Source organism: Candidozyma pseudohaemuli (assembly GCF_003013735.1).
Source record: "Candidozyma pseudohaemuli strain B12108 chromosome Unknown scaffold00006, whole genome shotgun sequence".
Taxonomy (NCBI): Eukaryota; Fungi; Ascomycota; class Pichiomycetes; order Serinales; family Metschnikowiaceae; genus Candidozyma; species Candidozyma pseudohaemuli.
Genome location: NW_020194440.1, coordinates 238995 through 262240, shown reverse-complemented (window position 1 = coordinate 262240; position 23246 = coordinate 238995). Strand labels below are relative to the sequence as shown.

General features: G+C 48.2%; 7 protein-coding genes across 7 annotated transcripts; 3 read left to right on the top strand and 4 right to left on the bottom strand.

The window, feature by feature from the left end:
* Positions 1-1447: 1447 nt before the first annotated feature.
* C7M61_002825 (uncharacterized protein) lies at positions 1448-2251 on the top strand (the record flags this gene model as incomplete). The annotated part of the gene is made up of 1 exon (XM_024858185.1): positions 1448-2251. The coding sequence occupies one exon, from the start codon at positions 1448-1450 to the stop codon at positions 2249-2251; it is 804 nt and encodes a 267-aa protein (XP_024713591.1).
* Positions 2252-2786: 535 nt separating this feature from the next.
* On the bottom strand, positions 2787-4688 carry GUT1 (glycerol kinase; the record flags this gene model as incomplete). The annotated part of the gene is made up of 1 exon (XM_024858184.1): positions 2787-4688. One exon carries the CDS (start codon positions 4686-4688, stop codon positions 2787-2789), a length of 1902 nt encoding a protein of 633 aa, XP_024713590.1.
* Positions 4689-6563: 1875 nt separating this feature from the next.
* Positions 6564-7991, bottom strand: UAP1 (UDP-N-acetylglucosamine diphosphorylase; the record flags this gene model as incomplete). Its single annotated transcript, XM_024858183.1, has 1 exon — positions 6564-7991. The coding sequence occupies one exon, from the start codon at positions 7989-7991 to the stop codon at positions 6564-6566; it is 1428 nt and encodes a 475-aa protein (XP_024713589.1).
* Positions 7992-9654: 1663 nt separating this feature from the next.
* C7M61_002822 (uncharacterized protein) lies at positions 9655-10164 on the bottom strand (the record flags this gene model as incomplete). The annotated part of the gene is made up of 1 exon (XM_024858182.1): positions 9655-10164. One exon carries the CDS (start codon positions 10162-10164, stop codon positions 9655-9657), a length of 510 nt encoding a protein of 169 aa, XP_024713588.1.
* Positions 10165-11567: 1403 nt separating this feature from the next.
* ECM331 (Ecm331p) lies at positions 11568-12800 on the bottom strand (the record flags this gene model as incomplete). The annotated part of the gene is made up of 1 exon (XM_024858181.1): positions 11568-12800. The coding sequence occupies one exon, from the start codon at positions 12798-12800 to the stop codon at positions 11568-11570; it is 1233 nt and encodes a 410-aa protein (XP_024713587.1).
* Positions 12801-16915: 4115 nt separating this feature from the next.
* On the top strand, positions 16916-22263 carry INT1 (Int1p; the record flags this gene model as incomplete). Its single annotated transcript, XM_024858180.1, has 2 exons — positions 16916-16982; positions 17033-22263. 2 exons carry the CDS (start codon positions 16916-16918, stop codon positions 22261-22263), a joined length of 5298 nt encoding a protein of 1765 aa, XP_024713586.1.
* A 121-nt stretch (positions 22264-22384) lies between these two features.
* C7M61_002819 (cleavage polyadenylation factor subunit) lies at positions 22385-23131 on the top strand (the record flags this gene model as incomplete). Its single annotated transcript, XM_024858179.1, has 1 exon — positions 22385-23131. The coding sequence occupies one exon, from the start codon at positions 22385-22387 to the stop codon at positions 23129-23131; it is 747 nt and encodes a 248-aa protein (XP_024713585.1).
* Positions 23132-23246: the final 115 nt, after the last annotated feature.

The following is a 23246-nucleotide window of genomic DNA, read 5'->3' as shown; positions in this document are numbered from 1 at the left end:
CTTAAATCTCTAGCTCTCCAGTGTAAAGCCGTGCCAAATGTCAGCCAAGGCGTGCTTCATTGTACTACAATGCCTTTGTCAATGACTCAGTGAAAAGTATCCAGGTTTATTGAAATTCGATAAACCCGGCTGGCTGGTATGCTTGAATTAAACCTTTTGTTTTTCAATTGCTTTGTTCTGATCCGGTAGTACCTGCTTGCGTCTTGTGTTCGCTAATACTTCTCCCATTGTTGCCAGACTCACCATGACATCAACGATCTCGAGCACTGGCCAGTGACGTATTTGGTTTATGATGGGACATTTGAGGTGGTTTATTTTACCAAGAAAGACTTGTAGCTTGGTTGCTGGACTTTGCGCTGGCCAAGCCTTTGTAGACTTACTTTGAGGTATCAGTGATTGGGTCCAGTACAAACGAGGAGGTCGTCCATGTCGATTCTTTGAACATCAATTCCTCTGTTTTCATTGGTGGAGACGGCGTTCTAGCGGTTTCGATATGGGTAGTCTCGATGCTAGTCAGTGGTTCTTGGGTTCAAATCACAGATGTAGTAGTGGGCATTAGATTGCTATCAATAACATGTAGAATGAAAGTGAGGTAAACTTCACCCAAGTTACCTCAAGGAGAAAATTCTGACCCTCCTGTGAATGGGTTTATGGACATCAAGGTCAAGTTGATTTCAGTGGCCAAGTATGCTGCCGCTGTGCAAGGATACTCACACAAGCAGTTGAAGAAAATAGTCTTGCCCAACAAGCCTCAACAGTTGTCAATGTATCCCGTTGCTGCTTTTCTTGCAATTGGATCGCTCAAAAAGTAAGACTTTATTTCTAGGGACACTTTCTTGTCCCAATTGGCCTCATATGCTCCATCTTTCTATATTTGAGATCACCCAATGAGTACTCACAGTCAATGAGCCATCAGTTCATCTAAAGGCAAGAAATAGAGTCAACAAAATGGGAGCTTCCCTTTCCTCTCTTATCTGCAATGTAACATGATTACGTTCTTCCCTAGTGATCTTGCTTAGTACTATTGGGACCCTGCTCAGTACTACAGGAACCTCGCTCAGTACTCCAGGGACCATGCTCAGTACCACATCAACAGGTCACCACAAAGCACACTACACCCAAATCAAATCAATCTTGTATCGCTGATTAATATTCCTTAAGCATGTAAAAAGGTTTTTTTCTTTTCTCAGAAACATTACAGCCGCTTTATTTTCCAAACCACCCTTCTACCTCTCACAGTGCACTTCTCACAGTCTCAAATCTCAACTGTCACCAAAAACCACCCCCACCACCCCGACGCCCAAATCTCCCAAATTCCCCTGAAAACCTCCAAGCCTCTCCCTACCCCCACCACTCACGCCTCCTCACAATCCCTCCCCTGTCGCTTAGTTCCTTCCTTTGTTTACCTTTCGTCCCAATCCGGTAAAGACATCGAATTACCACCAAAATGTCCCCATTATCTGCCACAGCACCATTCTTCTCCATGGCCGAAATCAGAACGCCTGTCAGACAGCCCTTGAGGCCCTCCAACAGGGTCATTCTGGAGTCCACGGGGCTCTGCAAGCTCCAACTTTCACCCAAAAGGGAAAACCGTACCAGACCTCTTCCAGCTCTGCCTAAGGTCACCAGCAAAAGACTGATTCTCAATGTCCATCCTCCACAGCCCGAACTGGCCAGGTCTCCGTCAAGAAACGAGATTTTGGCAAAGTACGCCCAGAAACAGGCGAAACTCATGGAACTCGAAAACCAAGCTGAGCTTGTGAGATACGAGATAGTGGAGCTTCAGGCACAGCTCCAGGCCACGGAAAAGCCCGAAAACCAGGCATTCACAGAAGTCAGAAACCTAACAAAAAAAGTATCAACGATGTTCCAGGCTCCACAGCCAGCGATCCGGAAAAAGGCCTCCAACATCTTCGCCTCAGAACCAGCAGCGTTGAAGCAAAAAGCGTCTTTCATCTTGAACAACCGTTTTTTGAACGACGTGAAGGAAAAAATGGACCAGCAGCAGGCGGAGCTCGAAGAGTTCACGAAAAAAGGGTCCAATTTCGCCCGCAACTTCTTGGGCTTCAAGAAGGAAGAAAAGGACGTTGCCGATTCGTCGTTCATGTTTGAAAACCTCCACTCCGAGCCCGTCGACACCAACAAGTCCATTCTTCTCAGTGAGGAGCTGGACTCCTCGTTGGTGGTGGATGCATATGTCTCGGACGATGAGGACTACGACCTGGACGAGTCTGTGCTTCAGTCGAGGTAGATTTATAGAGAAGGGCAGATTGGAGGTTTAAAAGTTGAAAGTTGAATTAATATAATTGAAGTGAATGGATTTGTAAGCGGCATTGAATGGCTTTGGTTGTATGGGTAGAATGTCCACTAGTGCTGGTAAGTCAATAGAGCATAGAATATTGTCTCAACTCAATGACAAGAGATTAAATGACGAGGAAACAAAAACACTTTTCTATGTATGTCAAAAATTTATAGTATTTAAAAAATGCAGTTGTTTGCTTTCCACTCTGCCTACCTCTTGTTCCGTAATATGCATCATATAATGCTTCAATTCTTTCCATGCAATCACCATGTAACCAAAAATTCGAATATTTCATCAAATCATCAATATACCGTTTTTCACTTCCGGAACTCTTATTTTCTTACCGACTCTCGGAGATTCCTTCAGGTTTCCGTTATCAGTGTCTTATCAAACCTTCTATGTCCTACATATCCTACACTCACTCTTCTAGAAGGTATCAAGCTTGGGCATTACATACGTTAGTGTCGCTGGAACATAAAGCGGACTACTCGTCGTTACGGTCTTCGTCGAGCCAGCCCTTCGCTCTCTCGATAGCTTTCTCCCAGCGTTTCCAGTTCTTTCTTCTCTCGGCATCGGGCTGGACGGCCTTGAATTTGTTGGAGTCGCCGTCTTTGCTGCTCAAACATTCAATCACCTCGTCAAAGTTCTTCCACAAACGGTCGTTCTCGTCCTTGAGACCTAGACCGGCGGCAATAGCTGCACCCAAGGCAGTACATTCGGCGTTCTCGGCTCTCTTGACATCCACACAAGGCCCGAGAATGTCAGCCTGAATTTGAAGAACTTCGTCAGCCTTGGACATACCACCGTCAACGGCCAAAGTCGACAATGGCGACTTCTCAGCTTGGCTGCTCATGGCCTCCTCCAAAAAGTCCTTGGATCCACCAGCATCCTCAGCCATGGCTCTCAAAATAGCACGCACCTGGAAGCAAACACCTTCAAGAGCAGCACGAGCAATGTGAGAAGAAGAGGTGTATTGGGTCATACCGAAAATAGTACCTCTGGCACCACGGTCCCAGTAAGGAGCGTAGAGACCCGAGAAGGCAGGAATGAAAACGACACCACCGGAGTTGTCCACTTGCGAGGCCAATGGGCCAATGTCCTTAGCATTGTCAATGAGCTTCAAGTTGTCTCTCAACCACTGGATAATGGAACCAGCGACCGCAACGGAACCCTCTAGCGCAAAGTGTGGTTTACCGTCTTCGCCTTCTAAGTTGGGGAACCAGAAACCAAATGTGGTCAAGGCACCGTGGTCCGAGATCAACTTACGAACACCCGTATTGTACAAAAGGAAACAACCGGTACCGTAGGTACATTTGGCGGAACCGGGTTTCACAGCCATCTGACCGACCAACGAGGCCGACTGGTCACCCAAACAGCCACAGATGGGCACGTTGTAGATGGTCTTCAACATGTCGTAAGCGTCCTGGGTGATTTTGTTGTGGAAACCCAAGTTGGAAAGGTTTGGAGCGGCGAAAGAACCGTAGTGCTCGGAAGAGGAGACGATCTTGGGGAAATGGATTCTCTCAGGGTCAATGTCCCAGAAATCAAGCAATTCCTCGTCGTAGTCCTGGGTCTCCAAGTTCATGAACGACGTTCTAGAAGCATTGGTGACGTCGGTGACGTAGGAGCGTTCCTTGGTCAAGTGGTAGATCAACCAGGTGTCGACGGTACCGAACATCAAGTTGCCTTCGCCGGACTCGTACTCCTCACGGATGGTGTCGTCGTTGTCCAAGAGCCATCTGACCTTGGCAGCAGAGAAGTAGGTGGACAATGGCAAGCCTGTCTTCTCGTGCATGGCGTCCTTGGTCTCCTTGTCGGTCATGTGCTCCAAATGCTCCACGATCTGGGCCGTTCTGGTGTCTGTCCAGGTGATACCGTTACACAAGGGCTTTCCTGTCTTTCTGTGCCATATAAGGGTGGTTTCACGCATGTTGGCGATACCAATGCACTTGACCTTGTACTTGATCTTGATGTCGGGGTTCTGGTTGATTTTACGCAACGTGATGAGACACGCCACCAAGCACTCCACGGCGTTGGCCAAGATGTGCACGGGCATGCACTCGACCCAGCCTGGCTGAGGGAAACGGAGGGTAGGACCCAAGGAAGCAGCATTGTTCTCGATTTCGACATTGTCGGTGATCAGAATGGCCACACCCTCGGCGGTGAAAATGGGCTCGTTGTGGCGCATAAGCGAGGATCTACGACGGTACTGGTCGGTGTTCAGCGACGATTCGGGCGCCTCAGACGCCGACGTGGAGTACTCGATCTGGTGCTTGGCCACCTCGGTGCCGTCTTTGGCGAAAAGGATGCATCTAGCGGAGGTCGTGCCGATATCGATGGTGGCGACGACGGGGTTGGAAGGGGCGTTGGAAGAACGACGTGGCATGGTGATGATTGAGCTATGGGATCTCGTCGAGTGGGTAGGGCGGGTTTCTTGATGAAAGGACGAGTTTTTCGGAAATCGAGGTCACGCCGGCGTTACTTTCGGGGTTTTTGCGGCGTCAGTAGATGAATTTCACACGGGAACGGCCGTGGCAGCAAAATGAACGAGTAACGGTGGAAAGAAAAGTAGTTGGAGGTGATAAATTGGTCGCGGCGATCGCAACCGCAAGTGAGCCAAGCCAGAGATGAGAAATTTGGGGCAATTTGCCGAAGGACAGAGATGAAAAGAGAAGGAACAAAAAAAGGGCTTTCGTTAATTTTTTTTTACTTTTTCGACCTGCCCAATTGGTGGTTTTCTGGGACTGAGGGCTCCACGTTCGTGTCTACAACGCCTCGGTGCTTCATGCAAGTAGGGCTCGAGATAGCGGGCGTTTTGTGGGATTTCAGAGGCCCGGGGCGATTTTCGGGGAAATTGACGTGGATTTTATGAACTATGTTTGGAGACGTTGATTTCGTCGATTTTGCAAATTTCCAACTGAACTCCGTGCCCTGCGGCGCTGGACGAGGCTGTCTCAGCAACCGTGGGTTTCTTGCGGTGATGGCTGCAAACCGAGAGAAAAGGGCGATTTTGCGGGAAAGAGGGCCCGATTTTTTGGATTCCCCAGCAATGTAGCAAATGCTTCCATTCAAACAAAAGAAATTTTCAAATCTCTCTGTTTCCACGCAATCGACCGTTTCTTCTCGGTATGCCCTGGCCCAACGGCCCGCCCCACTGAAAAATCTCAGATAACACCTTCGGCATGATTGGCGAAAATCCGACTTTTTTTGAAATTTGAAAATCCACCAAAAACTTTCAAAAATCCTTATCAGTTTCCGCTTTGTCGCTTTGTTTTGCTGTCACCGGCGCCGGGGTTACGCCGAGAAACTGGGGATCTGGGGTAGTCTGGGGCGCGAGCCCTTCATTGGCTGCGAAACCCAAGAAATGTGGAGGCTATTGGCGAATAAGGTTTTAGGATTTCGGGGTTTTTGGGGGTTTGGGATTTTGGGTTTTGTTTGGGGGAATTTGTTTTTGATTTGGGGTGCTTGGAGTTTGGAAAAATGGCTTGATTTGATTGGTTGGTTGGTTTTTTCATTGGACTTGGTGGGGTGGAATTAGGGCTCGCAGTGGAGTTTTGGTTATCTCTGAGACCATTTGGTTTTGATACCGCGGCTCCACAAAGAAAGTTGATGGCCAGGAATTGAACAACTTTTTATATCATTTCTGTATCTACCTGCTCTATCTGAAGCTGCCCTATGAAATAGCCAGATTGCTTTAAGCCAATTAGCTTCAAACTGATTACCTCTCAATGGTTATGATAAATATAATGTGCATCAAATGGGGAAGATGATGCTTCGATATCTCAGTATACCCTTGAAAACCATCCTTCTAGTATTAAATCGCCTTTAATCTGCTTGTGACTGTTTTTGACTTTGTCACCAAAGCCCCCGCTAAAGCTTCGTTTGCAGACACGAAGTGCACCTGCAATGTGGCTTAAACCAGATCATAACGGTTTTTCATTATAGGGTTTTCAACAACCGTTCATTATATGGTTTTCAACTTTCCTTGAGAAGCACTCAGAGTCGTATTCTGAGACAATTGGTTTGATCTGCCTCAATTGCACTAATCCAATTTCCTCTACAACACTTTTTGGGTATCAATTCCTCTGTACTTCAATGCCTGGTTTTTTGCCTGGTTTTCTCCATCATCCAAAAATTAACTCCCCTAATCTCCCTCATCCCTCTACAGTTCCGTCGTATCTGAATGCAATTCTAAACAAGTTTTCCGTCTCACGGGCATGGCCACCCGCATGCTATGACTCTATTATGCTCGAGGGTGATGCTAAATCTGGTCGCCGTCCTTGAACTGTCTGCCCTTGACCTGGTCTAAGTGTTCACCGTGGTAGCTGGTCAATCCCAGAACCTCCACCAAGGCGCCCTCGGGAACGATACCTCCGTTCTCACGCACCCACTTGGTGCCCAACTCGAGGAAATGCTTCTTACATGTAATGGCGTTGTCGTTGGCAGCAGAGGTGTTGTTCTTCAAAGGACTGAACTCCTCGGCTCTCTCCACCTCCAAGCAGCCAAACTTGTCCAAGGCCACCGAGTGGAAAACGTCAAAGATGAACTGCTCCAACTTGATGCCGTTGGGCTGCTCGGGCTTGACAAACTCGCCAGACTCCAAGTCGATGGAGGGAATCTTCTTCTTGGCAATGTGGAAAGGCAAGTGCTCCTGCGACGACGTCCAGGTGTCCAACATCTTTTCAAGCAAGCTGACGGAGTAGTAGTGGTTGACAATGTTGGCAGCACGCAAGTACAACTTGGCTGGGTCCGAAGGATCGGGCTTTTCGGTCAATTCCTTGGAAATTTCAGAGTACTCAATCACACATGGTCTCTGGGTCTGCTCCTCCAAGACAATGAGACCCACCAGCTCAGCGGCGTCTCTCTTTCTCACGGCCTTGGTGGCCAAGTCAAAGTCACGCTCGATAGCAAAACCCAAGAAAAGCGGATCGGCCACCTTGACAAGACAGTTGTCCACGCAGTACATGTGGATATGCTTGATGTTCTTTTTGCGGAAGTCGTCCAAGAGGTTGGCCTTGGCAATGGCCTTGTAGAGACCGCCGTTTCCGTCAGGGGACTCGCAGATGGACGATTTCGAGCCCATCAAGATCTTGGAGCCGTCCAACGAGAAACAAGGCAAGGTGCCCTGGTTGAAAAACGTGATCTGGTCGGCGGCCAAGCCAAAGTGGTCCTTCTTCTCGAAATGCTGCTCTGTGGCCTCTCTGGTGGCGCCCGAAGTCATGATGTACCACTGCACCTTGGGGTTGGATTCTGGGAACTTCTCCTTGGCCAACTGCTGCACCTTCAAGATCTTCTCCGCCTGGATCTGGAACAAGGTTTTGCCCAGGGGCAAGCCAATGTCGTAGCAGCCCTTAGGATCAGAACAACCCAAACGTGTACCTTGTCCTCCAGCCAATAGAAGAACAGCCACCTCGTTTTTGGCAATCGTCTCCAAACCAATGTCGAACCAGCGGTCCAAATGCTCACGAGTCTGTTCGATTGTGGAGGAGGTCAGTTCGTGGGGGAGCTGGGCAAACAGCTTTTCGCCAGCGGCTTTCGAAAACTGGATAGCTTCTTGGACGGTTTGCACGAGCTTTTCTGGGTTATCGATGGCTTTGAGCTGGTCCAACAAAACCTGCTGTTCGCTTTCAGGCAACGCCTCGTAGGCAGCCACAATGTGGTTCTGGCCGGCGTTTTTGAACTGGTCCATGGTGTGTTTTTGGGAAAAAAGAAGTAGTTGTTGGCAAGATCACCGTGATAATTATAGCTGTCGCGGATTGTAATTTATCGAATCGGGAAGGCGCCAAAACATGCGGTGTGCATACAGCAGGGGCCCAGAGGCACCCGTGATTCGAGTGATCGGGGGCCCGTGGTGGGCCACCAAGGGGATTCTCGTAATCAGGGCATGTGGTTTTGGCGGTGGATTTCCAGGATTTTACTAATTTCGGGTGCTTTTCTGGCTCCAGGCGTGGTATTCCAAAAACAGCGCGGCCGCACCGCAATGAGGCCGAGACAAGAAAAGAAGCAAGAAGCAAGGAAGCAAGAAAGGGGAGGCAGGGGCACTGGAAGGGGCAGGTCGAGGAGAATTTTGGGTGTAATTCAAAAAATACATTATTTTCAAGGATTCAAAACATCCGCTGTTTTGCAAATCAGAAGATGCTACGTTCTGGCGATCCCATCTGGCCAGGCCGCAAGAATCGAGGCAGGAACCATCGAGGCACCTGGGCCCTGTGAAAGGGGCCAAACAATGGCAGATAAACGAGGGGGAGGGGGGTGATCGAGGAATTTCTTGAAAGTTTTCATCGTCAAGTTTATGAATATTTTTATCAATTTTGATGCCGACGTGGTCACATTCTTCAGTTCGGCCCGGTGAGCGAAATTTAGCCCATGGCGCAGGGCCCGTAAATAGAAGGCAACAAACACGGCCGATCCAAAACAGAGTGACTCGGCGGTGTTCGGCAGTGTGCAGACTCATTTTTGGTTTTTTTTTTTAATTTTCGTTTCTACAAATTAAATGCTGCGTTCTGATTGGCTGAATTGGCTTTTTTGGTTTCTCTTTTTCTGCTTTCTCCGTCTGCTGGGCCTTCTTTGCGAGGCTTCGATGCGTGAGAACCGTGGCCCTGGCGCAGGCGCCCATGCGGCCTCGTCTAGCACAATAGACCGGACGACATGGAAAAAGTTTATTTGGAAGGGGCGAAGAAAAGTGGATTTTTTGGATTTGGTGAGTTGGTCTGGCAGGGGGTTTCATTGAATGAAGGTAATTTCCTATTTGGGATGGCGTGTGGTGGCAGGTTGTGGCAGGTTGTGGCAGGTGGTGACGTTGGTTGCAAATTGTGGATACTGAGGGTTGTTTCAAGTGGTGTTTCGGGTGGTGTTTCAACGTAGAGGAAAATGTATCTTGAAAGATCGGAGTGATCAAAGAGGGGTTCTGTTTACTTTGATCTAATTGGTGTGTTCGTTTCAACTACTCTAAATCCTAGGGGCATTGCTTTGAGCTTGTCTATATCAAAAGTCCTTGCATGGTTGTTCTGGTCCACAGAACCACAAGAAACAGGCTCCTCTTCTTTACGTATTGTTAAACAGCTCAACTGATGAATGTCAATTGACGCTGACCATCCTCTAGAGTCTCTGACTCATAGCCTCTGAATGATCCAATCTCACGAGCCAAAGATCCTTAACGACACAACACAGCTTCTCTTCATTATATGTTTCTTTATCGATTAATGGCTCAATTAATCCAGAATCCTAATGGAAACCACCGTCCAATTGCAGTGACTCTTCGATAGTGAACACTCACACATCAATGCATGAATTCCACTGAAATACCCAAATCACCTCAATCCTCCATTTCACCTCAACATTCCATCTCCCCCTCAAAACATGGACTCCACGGGGTGCTCCACAAAAAGAGGATTGACCCCCACAACCCTGGCGCCATTACGCAGACCTTGGTATCCTCCAACCACGACCCCCTCCTCCATGGTCTTGATATCTGGTGTTGGAGGATTACGGAGCTCTGCACAGTTTTTGGGGGCGACGTTGTAATTTTCGGAAAATTCGTCAAATGGCAACATACTGAGCCTGAACATCTCGATGCCTTGCTCCATCAAGCACTCACCATAAGTTCTCAAAATGGTCCTTTTATTGGCCCTTTTCTCGTAAAGCACCGCCCACATGGTCTCTCTATCGAAGTTCATCAAAATGGTGTTATCGGGCTCGAAAATCGTGCCATTGACCTTCAACTTTTCGTTACACACGGGCACGGCTTTTGACGGGTCGTCATTGACGTAGTCTTCTTCCACGCCAGTTTCTGGGTTTCTTCTGCAGTAAGCAGCGGTCAAGGATGCTGCAAAAAGGGCACCCACGGCTTTTCTCCAGAGCATTGCAAAAAGTGAATTTACTATTTCGTTGGTTAACCGTAAAGACGATATCGAAGTCGTCTATCGAACAAAGGGTCCTCGCTAATGCACAGGCTTTGAATGGCACGATCTTGGCGTCGTGCTTGGCGATGAATGGGTGGTGAGTTTCAAGGGTTCAGAAGAAGAGATTGAAATTGAAGGTGTTTACGGTGAAATTGTGGAGGCATTCGCATGGAGTGGTTTCTCTTATGCAGTTGGTGAGTTTGTGGAAGTTGTGGAGGAGGGGGAATCTGATATTTTTGGGGGACTATTTGAAGTGTGGTGTCAATTGAGCATTTTTGGAGGAGAAGCATTGTTAGTTTTGTCGCCAATGGTGTGGGTATTTTGGTGACGTTCGTATATCCTACGATCTGGTTGTCGAGAGTTGATGGATGATTCATTGTAATAGATGAGAGCTAAAGACGAATTTCCTTCTTTTTTGTGGAGTTTTTCTAATTGGCTTTCATCATCCCAAATTTTCAGATACGGTTGTTTTCTAGGAGTATCACTATGCGTGGTGTCGATAATTCTGGGTGACATTCGTACATCCTATGATCTGGGGTGTTCATAGTTGGCAACCCATTGTAATAGATGAGTGTAGGAAAGAGATTGCTTTCTTATTTGAAGACCTCTTCTAATTGACTTTAGTAGCCCAGTCAGTCGAATTTGGGTTGTTATCTAGGACATTCGCTCTGATAAGTGGTGGGTCCAATACACATGCAACCACTCTAACAGCAGTGAGAACAGAGATCGCTTACTCCCCAGAAATACCCCATTGGACGCCATTGAGTCGATTCAATAAATCGTCTCTCCTTTTCTATATATCCTTTTTCCTTTATCATCCATTTTTCTCCATATCATCCACTTTTTGATCACCTCCATAGCATCCCTTCTTCAAATTTTGCAACCAATACATCACCACATGAAACATCACAACTCAACCCACACAACAAACCCACAAAACCCACCCCACAAGACCAATTCCGCCCCACACATCTCCCGAAAAAGCGTGTCGAATTCCATCAAAACACCGTGACGAAATTCCCAAAACAACCCCAGTACAAAAATCCTTTTTTCACCAAACCACAATAAATACTAGGTAGAGCGGCAGAAGCCCACAGCGTCTAAAGCCGGTTTTTCACGATTTTTCCGGGAAACCACAATGCTTAGTTAGTGCCGCCACGACATTTATAAACCCGCCTCATCTCGTCTCCAGAGCGTGTTTGTTTACTCGCTTAAGCGCCCTGCTTGACAACACCATAAACGGCTTTTACTTGATTCGACCACTTCCGGTCATGTCGCTTGTTTACAAATTAATATCGTCAAATTGAAGGGGCATGGCTACGGCTAAATGGTAGATCTGTACATTGAAACGAATTAGGGCCCGATTAGATCATAAGGGCAATGATGGAGCCAACAACCGAAGACAAAATCATGCCTGGGGTCACGTAGGCGGCGGCAGCGCCCTTGCTGGAAGAGCCAGAAGAGCCAGAACCGGAGGAGCCGGAACCGGAGGAGCCAGAGCTGCCAGAGCTCTTGGAGGAGCCGGAGGAAGAAGAAGCGGCAGAAGATGACGAAGGAGAAGAACAGTTGAAGTTGTGGCCCTTGATCTTCTTGTTGTCGTGCAACTTGACGAAAGGCTTGCAGTCAAAGTCCTCGTTGTCGGAAGAAACGGAGAAGTCACCGTCAACCTCCTTCAAGTTGTCCAAGGTGAAGTTGCCAAAGTCGCCCTTGATGTTGATGGCACCCTTGACGGTCTCCAAGGACTCGAGCTGGAGCTCCTCCAACTTGGAGTTGTTGAAGATACGGAGCTCGCCGTCAATCTCGGTCAAGTTGTTCATGGAGAAGGCGGTCAACTCCTCGTTAGCAAAGATCTGGAGAGAAGAACCAACGTCCTTAAGGTTGTCGAAAGAAACCTCGTCGAAACCGTTGTAGGCAAGCTGGAAAGTGCCGTTGACGTACTCCAAGTTGGAGATGGACAAGTCACCAACATCCTGGATGGTCAAGTTGGCGGCCCAGATCAAGTTCTCAAGCTTGACAGTGGCATTGTCAGAGTTGAAGGACAAGGTCAAGCCCTGGGAGACGGTCTTAAGACCAGACAAGTCGATGGAAGTAACGTTCTTGTTGTTGTTGATGTTCAAAAGACCAATGTTGTCAAACTCCAAAAGCTTGTCGACAGAGGAGATGGCAGTGTCGGACAAGGTCAAGGAGCTCACCTCAGCGAGACCCGAGTTCAAGTTGAGACTGGAGAAGGATGGCAAGGAGATAAAGGACAACTCCTTGGCCTTCTGCAACTGGTTGAACTGGATAGCGTGCAACTGGGTCAAAGCATCAAAGGACAAGGAACCGGTGATGTTGCCCAAGCCGGAAAAGTCAATCTCGGTGATGGAGGAAGAATTGAAAATGTGCACGTCACCCTTGACGGTCTGAACCTGGCCCAACTGGAGGTTTCCGATGGCGTCACCGGTGATTTCAATGGTACCGTCCAAAGTAGGGCAGGAGGCGAGTTCCGAAACGGCGGAGGCAGCCAGGATGGTGGTGGAGTAGGAGCACTTCTGGGAGGAGGAGTCAGCGGCGGCGGCGAAGCCGGCCAAGGCCAAAACGAGAGACTGAAGCAACATGGTGAAGACGAAGAAAAAGAAGAAGAAGGAGAAAAAAAAAAAAGTTTCAGGTGGATTTGGCGCAGCTAAATGGCTGCGAAACTGACAGCGACATTCTGCACCGGCGCGCGAGAGGTTGACAGAGTCACGTGACCGCGTCCTACATAGCGGCACGTTCGCCGAGGGCCGCACCGGGGTCGGTGCCGGGGGCGCGCTGTCAACATAAACACCGGAATGGCATAGCACAGCCCACCTCGGCTGTGGGATGGAGAGAGATTCGGTCAAGGTAGTGGTTTCACGACATTGGGGGATTTAGCCTAAGGGAGGTTTTTTAAAAAAAATTTAAAAAATGAAGAAGAAAAGAGAAAAAAGGAAACCTCCAATTAGTAGGCCACGCCAAGAGTTCGGCTACAGGAGGCGCCAGAGCGTGGCATGGTGCCTGAGATCACAATAGTCGATTAGCTTAGGATTCAGGTGATGAAAGATGTGCGAAAAACGGGCTGCGGCGAAAGAGAGCAAGTGAAAAATGGCTTTGTGGGAAGTCGGTGCGTGTGGTTACGAGGCGGGCTGGATAGGTGTTTTTGCATGCTGGCTGGCCAAATCAGCCTAGTTCAGGTGTGTTTTTTGGTCAGAAAGAAAAATACAATTTAGTCTTTCAGGAAAGGGCTGAAAGTTTGTGTTTTGAAGGTAAATTGTTTGGGTTTGGGGTGCCGACGGTGGTGCGAAGAACAGGCTCCAGCGCGGCAGCAGGGCCTAATTACGCTGGCGCGGGCCGAGGCAGGCAGGGCTGAATGGCGCGAGCTGCGGTGATTTCGGGTGGAAAAAAGTCCCCAGGCGGTCCCAGTGGAAATGGCACTAGTAGATGGGGAAAAATTCGGGAAGAGCAGAAATAAGAAAAATAGCAAAGAGGAAAAAGGAAAAAGGAATAAGTAACAAAAAATGAAAACAAAATCCCACAAAGTTAAGGTTTCCAGATCAACGCTCCACGGCGTGTCGCCCGGGAATTTTCACTACCTGCTGCCTACCGCCTGTCTGCCTGCCCGCCTGAGACCTGCCCAAACGACCCACGGCTGTTCATTTGCAGCCACACCAACCACCAATCTGTGGGCTTTTTCCAACCTGGCTTTTATCTTTTTTCAATCTCTATTTTTGTTTCCCTCACCTCTTTTCCCTCTTCGTCGCTTTCCTCTTTCCTCTGTTTATTTGGCTTGCCTGCTTCGTCAGGTAATGCCGCCCGGCGCTGGGGCTTGATCCACGACATTCGCTCCACGAGGTGTCAAATCTCAGGCACCGCGGGTCCAACGGCCCCACATTCTCTGCACCGTTGGGCCCCTCCTTTGCCGGAACGATTCAGAATTTTAGACGCTTTTGTTTCACAGCTTCATTTACGAATTGTAGGTTTCATGCTTTTTTTTGAAATTTCTAAATTTCTCTTGCGTTGCTGGTGGGGCTTCGTGCGACATGCCCTCGGATGGGCTGTGCGGTGGTTCAGCCTTGCTGGATTCCCCAGACGGCTGTCTGTTGACAATCGAAAAGCCTGCTGGTCGCCTCGTGGGCCGCTGGTGTCCGGGTGTGGAAAAAGTCGTTGAATTCTTTGAAGGCTTTCGTTGTGGATTGGCTTTGTTTGGTGGAAGGCTGGTTCGGGTAGGTTTGGGGTGGTTTGGTTTTAGTAGTATGGTACTGGGGTGTAGACTTTTCGCAGCCATTCTGAGTGTGGCAGTGGGGTTGGTGGAAGGGAAGGAAAGTGGAGAGTTTTTTTGTTTCGTATTAATTTGCTTTTGCATTTTATTGGGATGGGGCCTTTCGTTAAGGAAATTTTAGTTAGGCACAGCTGGCGTAGATGGGTTCCTCGTGGTGACATTGCAGACACTTTGAGCATGCACTGGAAGATCTGATAGCGAAATTCGCCTGTTTTCCAGTATCTATCGCAATTCTCCATTCTGTTCCTCTTTTGATGAGAAAATTCGGTATGATGGAGAATTCTTCATGGGATCAGTCTCGCTGGTTGCTCTGATGGGACCCTGATTTCGCAGCCATCACCACATAGCCTGTGGAGGGTATAACACAACAATCACTTCCACAAGTGATCAAATTTAGGCCATCATGGGGACACCTTCTCTTTATTGATCGATTCAGATCAAGAATTTCCCATCTCTTCGCAAAATAGCCGTAATCTCTCAACTCTATGACCCCTTTAGATAGCCCATATTTCATAGTCTAAGCAGCAAATCTTCATCATCAGTATTTTTTTTTCCTACCTGCTGCTAGCACAATCCTCCTTGCAATCCCAACTCCATCCCATTACTAAGCATGACTAGACACCACCTCTTGAGCCAATTTTGCCAAACCCTTGACCAACCAGCAATATCGCCAAAATCACGCCTTATGACGCTACCACAGGGTCTCCCAAACGAATTTGCCACTTTGCCCCAAAAGCTTTCATCGTTTTCCACTCTCCTCTTATCTCCTCTTCTGGACCCTTGCAAGCCCTGCATTGCTGCTGATAAGGCCTGGGCACAAATATCGCAATGCACAATGGTACGCAAAAGTGCCTCAACACGTTGGGCAAAAACCACTCAGGCAGAAAAGACTCAGAAATAATGCTAGGCGAAAAAAACGCAGTGGCAAAACTTTCTCAGATCGAAGTATAAGTAGAGGCCGGTTTCCTCGCTTCATTCTCCACCAAACAATCATCAATCAATCAGAAATCATCATGGCCGCTCCAACTCAATCTTGTACTTGCAACACTTGCACCTGTGCCAACTGCACCTGCAGCGCTGAGTCTTCTTGCAAGTGCTAAATCAACAACTTTTGTTTTTACGATTTTCCGTTGTCTTAAGTGTATTTAGTCAATGAATATCTGTCTTTCGCAGAATGTAGTCTGGGCTGGGGCCTGTATTATACTGTAGAGCATTGTGCTTTCTACTAGTTGGTGATCTCCCATTCAATTTACAAAAAGTTATTGATATCATCATGTTATATACCATATACGGATGGCCAGCAATCGAACGCTGTTGGCTTCCCATGGCCTTTATGCTTTACATCGGATTCCAACTGATATCTCTTATCATGAAAATGAGATCAATACCAACGAAATGAAACAGCTGAGTAATTTGAGAATTAACCAACAGGACTGTCTTTTGTAGGATTGTTGGCATTTACTTATGTCGACCATGTACGCTTCAAATATGTAATTTCGAGAATTCCATGATCAACGAAGCATCAGAATCATCTGCTTGCATTTTCGGAAAACAATCGACCAACTATTCGTCCCCTTAATTATTATAGAAAATGCTCCCAGCTGCAATGTAAAGCATCATCTTCCCAAAGCACGACCTTCGATCTGACACCACAGACCAATATTCGATGATCGAAGCGATCTGAAGATAAAGATAACATTGAGATCCGCCGTTGGGATCTTCATTTTTAAATTCAAACCCCCAACGGCCCCAAACTCAAAAATTTCACATTTATCTCGGAATTCCATAGAAGCTACAGCTCAAAGCTACAGCTCAAACTTTTCAACAATCTACAGCACCCCATATTAGCCAAAAGTACCGCTCGTTAAATAATAAAATCCACGATTCCGCCTCCATTCCCTTCACCAAAATACCCCGGGATCCTACACCGCCAATCGTGAAAATCTCCAATTTCCATTTTGCACCTCCAGCATCGGCAACATACCAGCATCAAACCGCCCACCCTCCAATAAAATACGATTTTTAATTCTTCTACAAACGCATGAACTTGAAAAAACGCAAAATCCCCTTAAATTAAACTCCCAACGTCTCAAATAAGCTCCGTTTTCGCCGAACCTTGTCAGCCGTGTTTTCTCTATTTTTCCCTTTTCGTCGCCTTGGCCTCCATTGTAAGTCGCGTATCCGATACATCCAGGCCCAGGGTCCAACCAGCGGGGTCCTCCAAAAAAAAAAAAGAAATACAAATTTCAAATCAACTCAATTCCTAAATGTAATCAAACCTCTTTATTTTCTTTAAAATAAATAGGATTCAAAGGTCCCTTCTTCACCGCCCTAATCGGACGCATTCCCGACCTACTGGCAGATGTAGATGTCACGTGACTGTTTACATTTCGCCCAATTCGTCGCATCAACAATAATACCATCTACAAAGCAATAATGTCCCATCTGCCTGAAGCCCAGCTGCTTTTGCACGACATGGACGACCCCTTCACACACGAAAACCGTATGTATATCTTCCCTTCACGCCTCCATTGTTCCGTTTTCTAACTCCAGGCTCGGTGGATCTCTTGCTTCAGCAAATGGACCCCCAGGCACTAGCAGACGATTTTGACACTTCCTTTTCTGCTTCGACGTCGCCCACCAAACCACTTAATTTCCCTCAGATGGCGCCTCCTTCCAAACCACATCCCCAGGATCCAGAGGCTCTCGATTTGGCTCGAAGAGAGTTCAACTCCAGCTCAGATACATATGTCAGTGAAAACAGCGAACGCCAAAACGACGAAAACGACGACAACAATAACGAAAACGCCGACTCCTTCGACCGCAACTTCGCCACCGACGCCAACTTCACCAAAACAATCAGCTCCTACTTCGTCCCCAAAGACATCCCGCAAATGGACTCTCCCACAACATTGAACCACCCATCCTCCCCAACAACGCTACACCACCCGGACGAGAGATCCGCCTCCCCTGCCCGCCTGATTATGAAGAACCCCACCACGCCAGGCTCCTCCCCTCGCAAATCCGTCGCTTTCCCAGATGCGGACTTGGAGGTCCACCACCACTACCCTGCTGGAAACGACCTGACCTCCAGGATCGAGGACGAATTGCCTCCTCAGATGGCGCACACATGGTCCGAGGTGCCCAAGGGCTCGCCCGAAAAACTGGCCACGGCTCTGCCTCCAGTTCCACCTCCCCACAGGTCCGACACCATCACCTCTCTTTTGGGCCGTGCTAACGAGGAGGATGGCGCCCCAGACGATGTGGACGCGGCTGCCTTGTCCCAGTACCGTGTCAACCACAAGAATTTCAGCAAGATGTCTCTCCACGAGAAGTTGGACCTCTACTTGGGCCTGAAACAACACGACGATCTCGACAACCACTTGGACCACTTGGACAAGCTACAGTACGCCACAGCCAATGAGACTGAGCTGAACATCCACAGCCTCTCCCACCACATGGAATTGAACCATCCGGAGGTCGAGAATCCATTGAATATGCTTGCTGACTCGAAGGATGTGCAATTGCGTTCCGCTGGCTCGTCGCAATCGCTGCTTCCTTCGCTTGCCGCCTCAAACCGCTACTTGGAGGCCGAAAACGTAGCTCATCAAAGCCCTGGCCTCCTGCTTAATGACGGAATCAAGGGCTTCCCTGATCACATGGCTGATGTTTTGTTTCCTTCGACTGTGAAGCAACAGGATTCTGACGAATCGGGTGTGCTTACGTTCGGCGCAAAACCACATGAGGGATATGAAGACGAGCATTCGGAAATCTCTGAGGAATTTCAGGACTCTTTCGATCACTCGTACAACTCCACCAAACAGTCGATCATGGATCTTCTCAATTCTGCATCAAATCACGAGCTCAATGAGGCTGTGAAGGCTTCTCAGTCGGAAGCTTCTCGTGAAGTTCAGCCCGAAAATCACAATACTCAGGCTTCTCCACAGGAGCTTCCAGCTTTGGGACCCCTGCCTCAATTGGAGGATTCTCATGATTCTGTGAAGCAGGAAGAGAACCTGATGGTGAGAGCAGAGTCTGACCCCTCCATTAAGGAAGAGGAAGAGTCTTTTGTCAAGCAGGAACAACACTCCTTTGTTCAACCAGGTCACTTCGAGGATGAAAACGAAGAAGAGCAAGAGGAGGAGGACGATGCATATCTGATGACTGGCAGTCCCGTTGTCAAGCATGAGGAACAATCATTCGTTGAGGAAACGCCGCAGGTTAAAGAAGAACCACAAACCTCCTACATTGCGCCTGTGTCTCCTGCCGAAACGAGAACGATCTCTCCTGAAAGCCTTTACGAGGAAACGAATCCAGTCAAGACCGAACCTCATGATGAAGCAGAGCTTGAGTCCGAATTCAGTGAAGCCGAAAGCGATACCTCCGCTACCGATAATGTGCAAAGTCAGGAAGTCTCGAACCATGAAGCACCAGAGCCCCCTGCTGAAATATCCAGGGAAGCTCCTGTGGAAAGCACTTCTGAAGCCCGTCCATTGGGTGAACCAGAGGCTGTTACGCAATCTAATGATTCTGCTGATGTCCCATCGACCGGCCAAATTGCTGAACATCTGGATGAACATTCCGAACAACGTATGCCAACATTCGATGGAACGTCATCTCTGCTCGAGACGAAAGACCTTAGCAAGCTTGCGCTCGACCATAACGATCACACCGCTGACCATGTCGGCATTGCATCAAGAGGCGTTAAAGCTGCTCCTAATCAGGTCAAGCTTGTGAAGTCACCAATGAACCTGTTGATGCCTACTCCAACAGTATCTCCTCTTGATATCAAATTCAACCATGAGGATACTCAGATCAAGGATTCGGGCATTGAGGGCGATGACGAGGATACCGAGGAGATGAAGGAGAAGTTGGCAACCACTCATCACACTAAAAGGCTTTCGAAGATCATGCAAAACCAATCCGTAGCTCTGTCTGTTGACAACTTTGAGGACTCGTCCGACATGCCTTTAGGTAGGTCACTTGCTCCCGTCAAAGTTAATGAAGTTGTTGATGCAACCAAGGGTGTTAAAAGGGGGCATGTTGGCGAGAACGATGGTGACTCGAGTGTGCTTGCAAACTCTTCTAATGTTAATCCTCCAAACGATATCAAGCTACCCGAAGTTGACACCAATGATGCCTCTTTTGCTGACTTGACTGAGAGATATAGAGTTTCGTCTGGTGGCTCCGCAAAATCAATGTCTTTCGAGGAATCCCTCTCTGCTGAGCATGACAAAGAAAGAGCCGCCCTCGACTTTATCTCCATCTGGCACACTCAGCGGAAGCAGCGCCAGAACAAGAAACCTCAGCCTTCTTCGCTGTTCTACAATGTGCCTTCAGTTCTGAACTACAACACGGCAGACTTGTCACAGTATGACAAATATCGCATCCCATCCAGATTGCAACCTAAGAAATTTAAGGAGGTCAATCTTGTATCCAAAAGAGTTGTCAGTCCTGACCATGTTGACCTCAATGTATCTGGGTTCTTGCCTGAGCTTTCTCAGCTTTCTGGTTTGGAGGGACAATTTGAAGGTTTGATGAAGGGTGATGATACCACGATAAACTCCACAAGAATCTTGAGCAATGGTTCCAGAATGTCTGCTCAAGATGGTGCTCATAACTCCAGCATCAGCCGTTCAGCCTCTGCTTACGGTACATTGAGACCTGTGAGAGTCTACAGCCGTGAGATTGTCACCACTCCTCAGCCTCCAGTCGGGCCAAAGAAGTCAAGATTCCACGTTCCATCCTTCGAGATCAAGCGCTCCAACTCTGTACTTTCTCCAAAGAACCAGTACAATGACATTTTTGAAGACACTCAGCCAACTATCAAGGCCAGCGGTATGAAGACCTTACCAAGCATGGACAGAGATGATGTTAAGAGGATTATGCAGATGAAGCACTCTATGAACCAAGAAGAGTACAGCAAGCTTAAGTTCGGTGGTGCAAACCAAAGAATCGTTCAAGACCAAGCTGCTAACTATGATCACGTTCAGCAGAAGGCTTCTCTTCATTCGTCGATGTTATCTTCAATCATTGATAACCGCGTGAAGCTTCAGCATGTTTCTAATGAGCTCTCTGCCAAGCCTGTCGCCCTTGATGTGGATCACGAGACATTCGCCAAAGCTGCTGCTGTCCCAGAGCACAGTGCAAAGGTGGAAGATGTCAGTGAGCAATCCTTCCTTCCAGATCCGGAACCAGAATATGTGGGCTTCCCTGAATCGGGTGAAACCAATGATGAGAAGGAGGCACAACCAAATCTTGTCCCATTGGGTGAGACAGATCAGAGCAAACTCAATGTCATTCCAGGTGCATTTAACATACTGAGCCCAAGTACGCCAAAGAGAGATGAGAAGAACAAATCACCTGTGAAGGTCATTATTTCTCCTCATAAGGACAATGGAGAGCAGCCAAGGTCCCCAATTAAGGTCAACAGCTCTCCTATCAAGTTGGTCAGAAGCGGAAACTCGGTCACTGGAATCAAGCTTGAGCAGAAGCACAAGAACCAGGATTCGTACGATGGCACCCAGATCATCAACAACAAGCTTAGAGATGGAAAGGGCCACAAGTTTGCGCTCAGCACTGTCTCTGTCCCCTCAACCAAGGGCGATCTTGAGTCTGAGCAGAAGTCTCTTGGTCCCGAGATTCTTGAGGACAACACCGTCAAAGCGGGATCTGCTGATCAGACAAGAGTTGCTTCTGCTGCGTCAGAACCACCTAAGGAGCGTGGTAAGCTCTTCTTGCGTGTTATGGGTATGAAGAACATTTCCCTTCCTGATCTTCAGGAGAGGAACGCCCTGTTCAACATCACATTGGACAATGGTGTTCACTGCATCAAGACTCCCAACTATAAGATGTCTAAGTCTGCTGTCTACGTCGGCAAGGAGTTTGAATTGACCGTTGGCGAATCGTTGGAGTTCATCTTGACAATGAAAGCAACCTACAACAAGCCAAGAGAGACAATGAAGGAGATCAAGGAAAGAAGAGTCGTGAGATCGAACAATAGAATTGGTCGTATGTTCGGCTCGAAGGAGATCGTCACTACTACCAAGTTTGTGCCTCAGGAGGTCAAGGATCCTTGGTCCAACGTCATTGCCAACGATGGCTCATTCGCCAGGTGCTACGTTGATTTGGACCAGTATGTCGATCAAATCACAGGTACAGCCACCAACTTCAACCTCAATTGTTTCAACGAGTGGGCTACCAAGAGTGGCAATGGTGCCAGATACGAGCCTTACGGCATTGCACAGCTTGAGGTGAAGATGCTTTTTGTTCCAAGAACTGAGCCTTACGAGATTTTGCCCACCAGCATCAAGACCGCCTACGAAAGCGTTGACGACTTGAGAGCTGAGAAGTCCATGCGTCTTGAAGGTTATTTGCACCAAGAGGGTGGTGACTGTGAGTCCTGGAAGAAGAGATTCTTCAAGCTCTCAGGAACCAACATGATTGCACACTCTGAATTCTCACACAAGACACGGGCCAAGATCAATTTGGCCAAGGTTGTGGAGGTCATCTACGTCGACAAGGAGAACATGAACCGCTCATCGTCGAACTACAGAAACTTCAGTGACATTTTGCTTGTGGAGAACGCATTCAAGATCCGCTTTGCAAACGGGGAGATCATTGACTTTGGCGCTCCTAACAAGGACGAGAAGGTCAAGTGGATCACAGCCATCCAGGAAATTGTCTACAGGAACAAGTTTAGAAGACAGCCTTGGGTGAAAATCATGCAGAAGCACAATGTGGGCAAACCTCGTCCCCGGTCCATCATGTCTTTTGCAAGCTAGGCCATGGGCCTATTTTTCGCAGCCATTATATGGTAGCGATTCGCAGCCATCGGTGATGGTGCACGGATGTATAGTATAACATAGTTCATAATGAGAAATCAACAAACGACAATCACACGTAATGGCCAATTCTGAAGACGAAGACGCCTATCTATATGGCTCTGAGGACGAGCAACCGTCTGCAAAGAGACAAAAAACAACGGAACCTGAAAAAGAGGCACCAAAGCCAGAAGAACCCAAGCCGCAAGAACTGGAGGAAGAGGAAGATGAAGATGATTCTTCAGACGACGATATCGAGTTTGTGATTGGTGACCTGGCGCCCAAAATCAGCACAACCACGACTGCATCTTCCACAGCAGCCCTAAACGACACCGTGGGCAGCACAGCAGACACCAAAGATGGAGAATCAGCAAAAGGCATTGAAGTCAGCAAAGACGAAGGTGCTTCCCTGGTGGACATAAATAGCGTGGCAGAGCTAGACGGAAAGCCGCTAACGCAGGTGGATCTCAACGAGCTCAAGGACAAGCCTTGGCGGATCCCCGGTGCCGATATCCTGGACTACTTCAACTACGGCTTTGACGAGTTCACCTGGACGGCCTACTGCCACAAGCAAGACAAGCTACGGGGTGAGTTCAACCCTCAGAAGGTCATGGCGAACATGATGGGCGGCTCCAAGGGCGGAATGCCAATGTTCCCGTTCCCCATGCCCAATATGCCCATGCCTCCTAATATGCCCAACATGCCAATGCCTCCCAACATGGGCAACATGCCGCCTAACATGCCCAGCGGGCAGAAACAGCAGGGTCCCAAGCAGGGCCAGAAGCGGGGTCGTGGGTTCAGGAACTCGCCCCAGCCGCCCAAGCGTTGAGTGGGATTATGCTGCATAGTTGGTGGAATAGGCTTGTGGTTGAAGAGAAATGGTCAAGCCATTGAGGTATTGAGGTGTCTGTGTTAGTAATAATGCAGACGCCCAGGTTGTGGTG